The 14,669-nt window shown below is 37.2% G+C and overlaps 1 protein-coding gene across 2 annotated transcripts; it reads left to right on the forward strand.

Annotated features, from left to right (window-relative positions):
- The first annotated feature begins 1,033 nt into the window (after positions 1 to 1,033).
- On the forward strand, positions 1,034 to 5,651 carry LOC123884166 (putative F-box/FBD/LRR-repeat protein At1g66290). 2 transcript variants are annotated; one of them, XM_045933191.1, is made up of 7 exons: positions 1,034 to 1,253; positions 1,703 to 2,669; positions 2,818 to 2,985; positions 3,086 to 3,366; positions 4,000 to 4,045; positions 4,168 to 4,198; positions 4,713 to 5,651. In XM_045933191.1, exons 2-7 carry the CDS (start codon positions 1,716 to 1,718, stop codon positions 5,444 to 5,446), a joined length of 2,214 nt encoding a protein of 737 aa, XP_045789147.1. In that variant the 5' UTR covers positions 1,034 to 1,253; positions 1,703 to 1,715; the 3' UTR covers positions 5,447 to 5,651. The 2 variants fall into 2 exon arrangements, with proteins under 2 accessions (XP_045789147.1, XP_045789148.1); XM_045933192.1 differs by lacking the exon at positions 4,000 to 4,045 and having other exon boundaries at positions 1,075 to 1,253; positions 4,724 to 5,651.
- The last annotated feature ends 9,018 nt before the right edge of the window (positions 5,652 to 14,669 follow it).

Raw genomic sequence — 14,669 nt, forward strand, 5'->3', positions numbered from 1 at the left:
CAACATAATAATATTACAGACATTATCTTCTCTGTATTACAGGTTTTCAATTCAGATCAAGTGTCACTTTTCATGGTTTTGTTATGGAGTATTTGGCAACAAAGAAATGACAAGGTTTGGAGAGACAAGGTTGAACCGTTTCAACATGTACGTGCACGTGCTATCAACTTGCTTACAGATTGGAAAGGTGCGCAGAATCACAAGAACTTGCACTCCCAACAACGACAACATAATACTGCAATTTGTTGGTCAAAACCTCCAACTGGTCGGTACAAATGCAATATAGATGCATCATTCTCCAAACAGCAGAACAAAGTTGGAATAGGTATGTGCATCCGAGATGATCAAGGAAGATTTGTTTTGGCCAAAACAGAATGGCTATCGCCCATTACTGATGTCGATATAGGAGAAGCTCTTGGCTTACTCAGTGCTCTCAATTGGGTCCATGACCTGCAGCCGGAAAATGTTGATTTTGAACTTGATTCAAGAAATGTTGTCACTAGTTTCCATAGTAAGCATCCTAACATGTCTGAGCTCGGAGATATTATTAAGGATTGCGTACGTGTCTATAACACTTATTTTAGAAACTCTCGTATCGAGTTTATTAGGAGACAAGCCAATGAGGTTGCTCATGCCTTAGCAAGGGTGGCCACATCTCTAGCTAGTTTCCACTTCTTTATTGATGTACCCATATGTATTTGTAACATAGTTAATAATGAAATGCTATAAGTTTTTTTCCTTCAAAAAAAAAAAAGATCTTGTTCAATTTATTTTGATGAATATTTTCAAAATATTAAATTTTTACTAATATAGAATGACAAATGCTAAATAGTGCCCCCGGGGCACTCTTTAAGCCCTTAAATAGTAAGTTTTTTATAGAATTTTTATGGAAATACGTAAAGTCAACGCATTGGAAATTGGAGTGTTTAATTTTTTGAATAAAAAGTTTCTTTTAATGGAATGCTTAAAGAGTGCCCCGGGGGCACTCGTTAGCAAGACCCATATAGAATTAGTAATTATTTTCTCTCTCATTGTAAATAGTTTTAGTGGTGATTGACATTAATACCACCAACTCCCGCAACTACACGATAAAAAGGGGCCGGGAAACAACTGACTACAAACCAGGCGCACCGGTTGGCCAAATACTAAAAAATAATTGCACTACTAAATTACGGTTCATCTTCTCTTCTCTTCTCTTCATTTTGGTTGATCTTTTCCTTCGTTATGTGAGTGTCGATCTTTTCAGTGCCAAGGTAATCGCATCATCTTCTCTTCTCTTCGTTTCCGCATCCGAATGAAAGTTTAAATCAATAGGGTTTCAGTATTCATAGAATTGCTTTGCCATGTAAATTTGCAGGGAATCGAAATTAATCAAAATCCCTATTTCCTACAACACAACTCAAGTGTTTGAGTTTATAATTAGATTAATTAACTTGTTTATTGCATGCGCCTTTGTTTGATTCCTCTCAACTCACACCTAGCTAGTAGTAGTAGTACTGTTAGTTGAAGTAATCATGAGTGTGAGTGTCTGTTTGGTAAGTCCAATAAGCCAACTTATAGCTTATTGGACTAGCTTATAAGTTTGTTTGATAAAAATGACAAGTGTTTGAGTTTATAACCTACAGCTTTTAACATTTTTATCATTTTTTATTTACGCTATTTCAAGACGCTATTTCTTATTATTATTTATTATTTTGAGCAGATAGGCATAGATCATGGCTGGTAAAATCTCATCAACAGATGTGCATCACATCCAAGGACATAATGTGGATGATATGATTAGCGACTTACCCGAGGGCGTTCTTCTTCATATTCTTTCTTTACTCCCTACCAAAGATGTTGTAAGAACTTCCGTATTAGCAACAAAATGGAGACACTTGTGGACCTACTTATCCGTCTTTGATTTTAAAATTCCATATCCTCTATATAATAAGTCAAAAGACCAAAATCAGAATTCAGTAAATTGTCTCTTGGATCTAGTTGGAAGACTACTGCGAAAATCTAATTGTGTAGAAAGGCTCTCCATTGACATATTTGAAATTACTGTTGATGGAGATAAAGTTAGTTCTTTAATATCTTCTGCTTCGAAGCACAAACTACAATATCTTAAACTTTCACTAGGTGTTCCAAATGATAAGTTTGCGTTACCCCATTGTTTCTCGGCATTTGAGTCATTGAATGAACTTTGTTTAGGACTCAAGTTCACTCTTTGTATTCCTAGTGATATTTGTTTCCCTAGTCTGAAGAAATTAGTAGTTTCAGATGTTACATTTGCAAATGAGGAGTCGGTTCAACAACTTTTCTCTGGGTGCCCTGTCTTACAAGAGTTGACCTTGTACAATTGTTATTGGGAGAATATAGAGCAGATCAGTGTTGCAATTTCCACATTAAGGAAGTTGACTATCTATTTTGACCTTTGTTGTGTAGATGATGAGGATGATTATATGACAGTCATGATTGATGCTGTGAATCTTTTATCTTTAAGTTGCACATGCCATGCAGCAATACGATTTATCCCTGTTAACTTGACCTCCATAGTTGATGCCCATGTTCACCTTGAGGATGACAGTCAACTTGTACCTGTACTATATGTTGCTCATTGTATATTTGAGCTATTGAGTGGACTTAATAATGTCAAATCTCTCGATATAACAAATGATACTCTTGAGGTATGTTTGAGTATTTTTTCATCATCTTCATTTTTGTATATATTGCATTGGCTAATGCCTATTTTGAATGACTGAATGTTACCTTTAGTTATCGTTGTATATTTTCTCTCTATCACAATACTGAATGTTGTTTTGTTTCATTTACTAGTGTCTTATTGACCGTACAGAGGTTGACCTCAATCTCCTTCCCACATTTCACAATTTAACACATCTTTATGTGTATAATTTTACTGACGAGTCTACTGCTACTAGTGGAGTATTACCTGATATTCTCCGAAAGACTCCTAAACTGGAAGTTCTTTATATTCCTACTGTGGTACATTTTACATTCTGAATCAGTGCTTTTATTTGTCATGTTTCAATGCTTACAATAATATTATTTCTGAAATTTAATATGTTTCGTGATTCTTATTTAGGTACGTGAATACTTGGATGGTGAAGATTCGTTATTGAACTCATTGCCTTGCTGCTTAAAATCCTCTCTCAAACGATTACACATTTTATATTTTTTTGGAGATGAAGATGAAATCGAGTTTGTTATGCTTTTCTTAAAAAATGCCTCATTTTTTAGGGAGATCCAGTTAGCTAATGTGGAGAAGGTGGCTGATATCCAGGACCAGTTGCAATCTGTAGGCCTGGGAACCTACGTTGAGGCCTGCTGTGGCCTTGGCCACAGTAGAATTATCATTTTTAATAGGTATATATACACATATTTTTGTTAACTGTTTTGTTATATTTACATCTCACCGTTACTGTTAATCACAACATTCCATGTGTCTCGGTGGTAATATGGCTTGGTTTATGATTGAAGTATCCCGTGTTCAAATTTCGCAGGCTGCAATTTTTACTTTTAATTGAATTTTTTTCAAAAAAAATTGCTAAGTTGTCACCACAAACAATAATAATAAATCAAGAATAATAGTTGTGGTCAATTTTTTTTTTTTAAAAATGAATGGTCAATACATACATAATATTAGAAAAATCAATTTTCTTAAACATGTAAATGGATGATAGACGATTTTCATCGTAAATGTACCGCATTAAACAATATTATTTCTTATTTTCAATATAATTTAGTGTAGGATTTTTATGATATTTGGCCACACCATTATTAAATGTCTAGATCCGCCCCTGCTCGTGTCATCAAAATTTTGCAAGTCTTCTTTCTTTTCTTTTCTCTCATTATTTTTTTCTCTCTTGTATGGACTATGTTTTTCTTATAAGTTTTCAAAAAATAATCTCCAAATTAAACTATGACCTTGTCATGAATAGGAACTTAGCAATGATTTTTTTAGTCTTAATTTTTATATATTTGTTTTCACTGTTTCAGTCCCAGCGACTATGAATCCCCTGATGATGAATCTGATGAGGACGAAGTGAGTAAAATACTTGCCGTAATTGGCCAAAAATAGTGAACACTTCCTAGTTATTAGTGGCTGTTTCATTGTTAGGTAGAAAGCTTAGAATGCCTTCTTCTAATTTTCTTTGTTGTTTTCAGGGTGCAAATTCCGGGGTGTTTCCTGGTGCAGGTAAGAATGGACATGCTCTGACTGATTAATTCCTTTTTTCTCTCATTATCTTCATCCTACCCTTATTGTCAGTTATTTTTATAAAAGACTTGTGTTATAGATTTTGCTGATTCTAAAATATGACAAATTCAACTTTCTGAACTCAGTGACTCTTTGAAAAACTTGAAGCATCAATTTTGAAGATCTCTTTAAAGATCAAGTTGTGAAAAATCAGTAGTTGTGCTTTACTTCTCAGTGGTTTAGAGTGTAGACTTTTTCTGTCTTCTGTGATTTTCTGCTACTTATTTAATCATTTGTTTCCTCATTAAGAACATCTGTTGTATCTTTTTGTAGTAGTTGCAGCAAAAAAACTATCACGAATGCTACATTTCTTATGAATTTATGTTGGAAAACAAAACCGAAACAAGTTTGCTTAAGTAATTTTTAGAATAATTTTTTTAAGGTTTTGGTAAATTACTCTTTAATTCCATATACCGCGTTAAACTTCAGGATTTCACCAATATATATTTTTCAGGATTTATGCAGGAGTCTTCTTCTGCTGGTTCTGCCGCTAGTCCAAATCGATTTGAACAACCTGATACTGTAGAGATGTGGCAACTTTTGAATAGTGAACAACGCAAACAAATAGTGCAGGAAGAGTTCCAACAAGCATTTGAGGAGATTATCGAGAGTAGATGGATGGATGAGATGCTCCATCATTACATGTTAATGCTGTCTCCCTTTCTACCTCATTACGACAAACTGCAGATACCGCGTATGCAAGAGTCTTCTTCGGCTGTTTCTGTTTCTTCCGCCAATACGGGTCAATCTCAACAGCCTGATATCGAAGAGATGCGGCGACCTTGGAAGATTGTGCCGGAATATGTGCAACAAGAGGTTCGGGAGATTATAGAGAGTAAAGTACGTAAGATGGTACGTAAGATGGTGGATGAGGTACTACACCAAACAATGTTGATGCCACCAGCGGCAGATGCTGCCTCCCTGTCCACCTCATTATTATCATCTGCAGATGTTGCTTCCGTTTCCACCTCATTATTACCAACAGAAGTACTCGCAGCCTCCTCCGTACCAGCATCAATTACCTCCTTACCCTCACCAGTATCAGTATCCACCCCCGTATCCGCAAGCTCACTACTACCACCGGTACTCGCGGCCTCCTCCGTACCAGTATCATCTACCTCCTTACCCTCATCAATATCAGTATCCACCCCAGTATCTGCAACAAACAGTACTACCAGCCAGAGATGACTGAGTATCAAGGATGAATATCTCCTTGGAGGACAAGTTGTGAAAAGCCAGAATCTGTCTCAGTGGCATAGAGTGTAAACTTTTGTCTTCAATGATTTTCTGGGATTTATTTACTCTTATGTTTACTTCTTTGTTATGTATCATGGCGGATTGAAAAATGTTTGTTAGATCTAATAACATTTGCCCATATCTCTATTTCCATCAAGTTATAGTGTTATTATTATGCAAGTATGGCAAAATACATAAAGAGGATGTTGCCAGATTATCTCAAAGAAAGATCCAATGTTACAATGCTTCTGATAAGCTCAATTATTCAGAAGCACCAAATCAGTCTATGCCCTTTTACCCTACTATTTTAGTCTAGGGTTAAACTCAATATAAACCATAGCCAAAACTCAATTATGCATACACTACCACTGAGTGTAACACAAACCTGAAAGCTTTCACCTTCGTTTTTATTTCATTCCTTTCTTTTCTGTTTTCATTTTAATTCATTTCTCCTCTATTTTGTTTTAGTTTTCATTATTCTATGCTACTCTTTCGTTTCCCGTTATCAAGTTCAAATTGTTTTCTCATGTTTCATAGTTTCTAAAGTTTTGATTGCGCGCTCTGCTTCATTTAGGAAGTTTAAAAGAATTTAGTTTATTCAAGTTTTTCCATTATAAGATGTTTAGTTTTTGTTATTTTCGGAGTTCTTTCTTTACCTTATTGAAACTTATCTCAATAAATCTAGTTTGAATGCTAATTATATTTTATTTTTTACTTTATTTGAAGTTTATCAATGCTCTATAATTTGAGTAGGCAAACAATTAAAATATTAATTTATTTTTAATTGTATTTTCAAACGAAGTGATCAACCGAACTGAACCAAATAAAAGTAAACTAAATCATATTGTTTGATTTGGTTCTACTTTTGAAAGACACCGAAAACTAAACCAAACTGAAGTAGATTTAATTGGTTCAAATATTGTTTTTATTAAAAAACGATCCAAACGGAATCGTTACACTCCTAGTCTTGCTAATGAGTGTCCTTAAAACATTATCGAGGAATCTATAAAAAAAAATAGACAAAGTGCTAAACACCACCTAAAACTCACTCACAACTATAAAATTTCTGGATCAAGTCGAGGCAAAGGTGTCAAAACCTAACAATATTATATTGTGAGTTGATTTAAGCCTTACAAATCTCCTTATTAAATTATTTTTATTTATGTTTTTTACGTATTAATAAATAATAAATTTATAAAGTAAAATAGATATAAATTTCTACGACCAACAATAACAGTGTAAAACACTTTTACACTTACATCTAATCAAATGATGCCACATTATTACCATTTTTACAAGTTAGTTTTGAAATATCTACATAAATATTTACGAAATAATATTAACTATTGTGCTTACTTTGGTTGGTCTGACAGTATTGACTTGGGACCTGAAAGTGTGTTCCTCCTTGAGATCTCATGTTTGATGTTCGATTCTCTTTTGTGCCAATTTGGGTGAACTAATTTTGCTTCTAAAAAAAAAACTATTGTGTTTTTTTTTATTAAAGAAGGGCCGAAATTAAACTATGACCTTTTCATGACTATGAACCTAATTTAGTTCCTTCAGATTCGATTATTGGTTAAGCTACAAGGTGTTTGGAACAAGTTTCATGGGAATAAGAACAGTGTTAAATTTAAACTTTTTTTTCAATTTAACTTAGGAATGATTTGTTTAGTCTTAATTTTCTATATTTGTCTTCACTGTTTAATGAATCCCCTGACGATGAATCTGATGAGGACGAAGTGAGTAAAATACTTTCCACTAATTGGCCAAAAATAGTGAACACTTCCTAGTTATTAGTGGCTGTTTCATTGTTAGGTGGAAATGGAAAGCTTAGAATGCCTTCGTCTAATTTATGCAGGAGTCTCTTTCTGCTGGTTCTGCTGCTAGTCCGAATCGATATGTGGATCCTGATATTGAAGAGATTTGGCAACTTTGGAAGAGTGCACATGGTGAACAAATAGTGCTGGAAGAAGTGCAACAAGCATTTGAAGTGATTATATTGAGTAAATTAAGTACGAAGGTGGAAAAGTTGATCCAGCAGCAGCAGCAGCAGATGCTGCCTCCCTTTCCACCTCCTTACGACCAGCTGCAGATACCGCATATGCAAGAGTCTTCTTCTGCTGTTTCTGTTTCTGCCGCCAGTGCGGGTCAATCTCAGCAGACTGATATTGAAGAGATGTGGCGACTTTGGAAAAGTAAATATGATCACATAGTGCAGGAAAAAGTGCAACAAGCGGTTCGGGCGTTTATAGAGAGTATATTACGTAAGGTGGCGGATGAGGTACCACACCAACCAATGTTGATGTCACCAGCGGCAGATGCTGCCTCCCTGTCCACCTCATTATTATCATCCGCAGATGTTGCCTCCATTTCCACCTCATTACTACCAACAGAAGTACTTGCAGCCTCCTCAGTATCCACCCCAGTACCTGCAAGCTCACTACTACCACCAGTACTCGCGGCCTCCTCAGTACCAGTATCATCTACCTCCTTACCTTCATCAGTATCTGCAACAACAGTACTACCGGCCAGAGATGACTGAGTATCTCCTTGGAGGACAAGTTGTGAAAAGCCAGAATCTGTCTCAGTGGTATTGTGTGTCAACTTTTTGTCTTCAGTAATTTTCTGGGATTTATTTAATCTTATGTTTACTTCTTTGTTATGTATCATGGCGGATTGAAAAATGTTTGTTAGATCTAATAACATTTGCCATATCTTTATTTCCATCAAGTTATAGTGTTAATTCTGTGCAAGTATGGCAAAATACATAAAGAGAATGTTGCCAGATTATCTCAAAGAAAGATCCAATGTTACAATGCTTATGATAAGCTCAATTATTCAGAAGCACCAAATTAGTATATGCCCGAGCCCGATATCTTTTTGTAGTAGTTAGAACTAATGAACTATAACCAATGCTACATTATGTTATGAACAAACTGGTGAATGAAAGGATTATGCAGGAAGTATAACAATTTCAGTAACTAACTCTACTTGCTATTACTTTTATCAATATTCTCTGCCTTTATTCCTTAGCAATTGGTTACATATATAGTACTATCTAGTACGAATCCCTAAGGGTACAATAGTACATATTCCAATCATGAGATAATCATTGCTAACTGACTGTGACATCATCATTAGGCAGGATAGTATCTAGAATACTCCTTCACTTCTTTCCCTTCTTCTTGCGTTGACCAGTGACAAATCCATCCAAGTGTTTGGGCTTCACAATTGTTCTCTTGGGCCTTGATGTTGATCCACTTTCTATATCATTACTCATAACATCTCCCGGATCATCTAGACACACCTTGTCCTCAAGGTTGAATTCTGGGTAAGTAGTGCAAATGTCTTCATAATCTTCCCAAGTAGCATCTTCTGGAAACAGCCCTTTCCATTGAATTAGAACCTGTGTAGTTCCAGCTGAGCTTTCTTCTTTCCAATCTAACACTGCCAGTGGTTGTATTACAGGTCCGTTACCATATGTTTCTATTGGCATCTCCAATGGTTCAGCAGTCGAATCAAAGCATGGTTTGAGTAGTGAAGCGTGGAACACGGGATGTATTTTACTAGCTGATGGTAGATCTAGCTTGAAAGCCACCTCTCCAATGGCTTGAGTTATCTTATAAGGCCCATAGAAGCGCTTTGATAGCTTATGAATGCGCCTTCCCGCCACTGAATTTTGTCTGTAAGGCCTCAGCTTAACAAAAACTAAGTCTCCTTCCTTGAACTTATGAGGAATACGTTTCTGATCAGCAATCTCTTTCATAGTTTCCTGAGCTTTCAGCAGTTTTTGTTTGAGTATCTGCAGTATTTCATCACGCTCTACTAGAGTAGCTTCTACTGCTTGTAATGCGGTGGACCCTGGTACATAATCCACAAGAGCTGGTGGAGCACGTCCATACACCACTTGAAATGGAGAGAATCCTGTCGAAGTGTGTACTGCAGTATTATAGTGCCATTCAGCCCAATGAAGGAATGAGCCCCATTTTCTTGGTTGATCATGAACAAAGCATCTCAAGTACTGCTGCAATACTTTGTTTACTATTTCAGTTTGGCCATCGCTTTGAGGATGATAGGCTGAAGACATCCTTAGCTTAGTTCCACTCAAGCGAAATAGTTCCTTCCAAAATTGGCTGAGAAAGATAGCATCTCTATCTGAAACGATGCTCCTCGGCATACCATGTAGTTTGCATACCATGCTAGCAAACAACTCAGCTACCCGAACTGCAGTGAATTGAGTTGGAAGTGTGCCAAAGTGTGCAGCCTTTGACAATCTATCCACCACTACTAGTATGACGGAGTGTGTTTGGTAAGAGGGAAGCCCTACAATGAAATCAAGGGATATGTCCTCCCAAACTCGTTCTGGAATTGGAAGAGGTTGTAGCAACCCATAAGGAGAGTGTGTGGCAGGTTTTGTTTGCTGACAAATTCCGCAAGCTCTAACGAATTCAGTCACATCCTTGCGCATACCATGCCAAAACACATTTTCCTGTAACCGGCCAAACGTTCTATGAATCCCACTGTGACCACCCACCGGAGACGAGTGAAATTCTTCCAATAATGCTTGCTTGAAAGGAGAATTTGCTGGAACAAATAATTTTCCTTTGACAAACAACAACCCATCTAATATCTCATAGTGAGAAAACTCTTCAGGATGTTGCTGAACTTGAATCAGTAACTGTTGAAATTCCTCATCTGAAGTCACTTGTTCTTTGAATTTAGTAAGAAACTCAAAATGAGGTACAGTAATAAGCAAGCATTGGACCCTGGATAGGGCATCAGCAACCCTATTTTGTGCTCCTGGCTTGTATACAATCTCATACGAATAACCCAACAATTTTGCCAAATAAAACTGTTGCTCAGGTGTTTGAATTACCTGAGTCATCAGTTCACGCAAACTCCTCTGGTCCGTATGGATGACAAACGTGGTACCCAGCAAATATGTTCGCCATTTCTTTACTGCAGAAGTAATGGCGCATAACTCACGCACATATGTCGAAGCTTGTAATAGACGGGGACAAAACTCCTTGCTGTAGTAACAGATAGGGTGGTTGCCCTGAATCAACACAGCCCCCATGCCACTTCCTGACGCATCTGTCTCAACAATGAAAGATTCAGCAAAGTTTGGTAGTCCCAGGACCGGTGCAGTACTCATAGCTTGTTTCAAGGCTTCAAATGCCGCTTGGGCTTGCTCGGTCCACTGAAACGCATCGTGTTTAAGCAGCGTAGTAAGAGGTGCTGAAATGGATGAATAGTGCTTGACAAACTTGCGATAAAACCCAGTCAATCCCAAAAATCCACGAAGTTGTTTCACATTGCAAGGAGTCGGCCAATCAACCATTGCACTAATCTTAGAAGGATCAGGCCCAACTCCATCAGCAGATACAATATGGCCCAGATAATCAATAGAATTTTGTGCAAACATACATTTCGACCGTTTCAAGCAAAATTCATTATCTTTCAGACATTGTAACACAGTGGTCAAGTGTTGTAGGTGAGTCTCAAGTGTAGGACTGTAAATCAAGATGTCATCGAAAAACACTATAACAAAACGGCGGAGAAATGGTGCAAAAATAAGATTCATGGTGGCCTGAAATGTAGATGGCGCATTACATAGACCAAAGGGCATTACCAGGAATTCATAGTGACCTTGATGTGTGCAGAGCAAAATAATAACAACGTTAAAATAAATATCAGACACCGAAATTTTACGTGGAAAATCCTCTCAATGTAAGAGAATAAAAAACCACGGGCAAAGCCAGATAAATCTTCCACTATAAATCAATAATGGGTACACAATAGTCTTCTAGTAAATACTAGGAATACCAATAATCATCACCTAAAGGTGGAATCAAACAACAACTCAACTTCCACACAAGTGGGTAAACTAACACAACCTAGAGAGAGATTTAAACAACTAGTAAAAACTAGCTAGATGATAGAAACCACTTACTAAAGTTGTAGCACAAACAAAGTAACTTTGCTACACACTCTTTATCACCTGGAACCAAGAAAATCTCTTCTCTGCTCCTGAAGCTCTCAGTCTCGTTACGGCTACTGTTGTGTTGTTATATAACACTCACGCTACAGTGTTATATACCACACATATATATATATGTTTTTCTTAAATTAGGGATTAAGAAATCCTTTTTCCTTCTCACGTGACAATGTCACATGGCACACCATGGGCCAAGCCCATTAGCTTCTAACACCTCCCCTTTTATTCTTTCTTTTCTTTTTATTTATTTTTCTTATAATTGGTGTGGGCCCCACTTGGGGAGTGAACCCACCCAACAAATCTCCCCCTCACGACTCAAGTGGGGAGGGATCGTTCTACCTTGGTAGCCTTCTTTGGTGCTCTTTTGCCCTTAGGCAATTTCACCAACTTGAATGTATTTTTCTCATGCAAGGAACTTCTCTCTTCTTGCATGGCTTCAAACCACTTTTCTTTATCAACATCTGTTATAATCTCTTGGTAGTAATCTGTCTCTCCACTATCAGTGACTGTTACATAATCTTTTGGAGGATATCTCTGAGAAACTTGACGCTCTCTACTTGACCTTCTCAACTCAGGTTCAACCGATGGCTCAGGAGGCTCCTCTTCAACTGGCTCATCATGATCATGTGTGTGATCATCAGTTACATTCTCATTATCTACCTGTACATCTCCCCCATCAACAAGAGTTCCACTGGGAGGTTTGGGCACAACATCAATGTAACTTCTAGCATCAGATTTCTGTTTCTCAGCTTTCTCAAAGTCTTCAATGGTCTGGTCTTCGAGGAATTTGACATCTCGGCTTCTAACAATTTTCTTATTAACAGGGTCCCACAATCTATAGCCAAACTGTTCATTTCCATAACCCATGAACAAACACTGCTTTGATTTCTTATCAAGCTTGGATCTTTCATCTCTTGGAATGTGAACAAAAGCTCTGCAGCCAAACACTCTCAAATAACCATAAGAGACATTTTTCCCTGTCCAAACTCTATTTGGAACATCACCATCAAGTGGAATAGAAGGAGAAAGGTTGATCAAATCCACTGCAGTCTTCATTGCTTCACCCCAAAAGGCTTTCAACAACTTTGAATGAGAGAGCATACACCTACCCCTTTCATTAATGGTACGATTCATTCTCTCTGCAACTCCGTTGTGTTGAGGAGTCTTTGGAACTGTCTTCTCAAGCTTGATACCATGCTCTTTGCAATACTCTTCAAATGGACCTCTGTATTCACCACCATTGTCTGCTCGAATACACTTCAGTTTCCTTCCTGTTTCTCTTTCAACACTTGCATGTAATTGCTTAAAAGTACCTAGTACCTGGTCTTTAGATTTCAAAACAAAAGCCCACACTTTTCTAGAGTGGTCATCAATAAAAGTAACAAAATATAAAGCACCACCAAGAGATTTACTATCCATCATGCAAACATCAGTGTGAATTAAATCTAAAATATTCTGCCTCCTATGAGGACCAGAACTACGAAAGGAAACTCTATGTTATTTACCAGAAAAACAATGAGTGCAAATTTTTAAAGGTGTACCTTTTACCGGAAGAAAATTTTTCTTCGCAAGAATGCTGAGTCCTTTCTGACTCAGATGACCAAGGCGTGTATGCCACAAATCAGTCGATACATCTTCAACTGCGTTCACCTCCTCCTTGCACAACTTTACAGGCATCCTGTAAAGACTCGTGGGACTTTGCTCCTTTGCTACCACTAAGGAACCTTTGGTGATCTTACATATTCCATCATCACCAAAGTAAGTGTGATAGCCCTCAATATCTAAGGCTTTGACTGAAATCACGTTTAGACGGATATCTGGAACATGTCTAACATTCTTCAACTGAAGCTTGCAACCAATACTAGTTTCAACCGAAACATCTCCCATACCAACAATTTTACAAACTCCCTCATTTCCCATTTTTACCGTACCAAAGTCACCAATGGTATAAGATGAGAAGAAATCGCTCCTAGGAGTAACATGGTATGAGGCACCCGAATCAATAATCCAAGTTGAATCATGGCTGGCAAGATTTATGGAATCATCATCATCACAAATAATGTAGACATCGGTACACTATCATGTGCAACTGCAGAAGTGTCTTTATCACTTTCATTCTCACTATCATCGTATCTTTCCCTTAGTTGATCTCTCTTGAGCAATCTGCAATATTTCTTTATATGTCCCTCCCTGTTACAATAAAAACAAGTAAATTCTTTTCTGGCTTTTGACTTGCTGCGCCTCTCAGATTTATCATGCTTATGGAAATTTTTACTTTGGCTTCTCCCCCGTGACTCTGTAACAAGAGCTTCTGACTGAGTAGGAGAACCAATCAAACCACGCTCTTTTCTTCGAGCCTCTTCATTAAGCATGCTCTCTTTAACTGTTGACATTACCAGCTTCCCACTTGGAGCTGAGTTTGTCAGTGTCACAACAAGAACATCCCAGTTGTCAGGCAAAGAACTGAGCAATAATAAAGCTTGCAACTCATCATCCAGCTTAATATCAGTAGCTGTCAACTGATTCACCATGTTCTGAAACACACTCATATGCTCTGCCATTGACTCACCATCTTTATACTTCATGTTAACCAGCTTTCGAATCAAACATGCCTTATTCTGCACATTCTTCCGTTCATACAATTCTTTCAATTTATTCCACATTGTATGACCATTCGTTTCAGCTTCAACATGAGGATACACACTTAAATCAAGCCACTGCCTGATAATAGCCACTGCTTTTCTATTCATCTTCTTCCAATCAGTATCTGAAGTATCCTTCGATCTAACACTTTCACCCTCAATGGGATCATACAAATCTTTTGTATATAGCAAATCTTCCATGAGAGTCTTCCAAAGTGTGTAATTGGAAGAGTTCAGCTTAATCATATTCAGCTCTGAATTTTTCTCCATTTTAAAATTGCACAAAACAAATCAACCAAAGCTCTAGATACCACTTTGTTGGGGAAACCAGACTAAATAGTCTCTTTAAAATGCGGAATTAACTCTCCCAACCACTTGTGCAATTAAATGGGCAACCAGAAAATTCCAAAAGCAGAGCAAAATAATAACAACGTTAAAATAAATATCAGACACCGAAATTTTACGTGGAAAATCCTCTCAATGTGAGAGAATAAAAAACCACAGGCAAAGCCAGATAAATCTTCCACTATAAATC

The sequence above is a fragment of the Trifolium pratense genome, linkage group LG5, assembly GCF_020283565.1.
Source record: "Trifolium pratense cultivar HEN17-A07 linkage group LG5, ARS_RC_1.1, whole genome shotgun sequence".
In the NCBI taxonomy this organism is placed as follows: domain Eukaryota; kingdom Viridiplantae; phylum Streptophyta; class Magnoliopsida; order Fabales; family Fabaceae; genus Trifolium; species Trifolium pratense.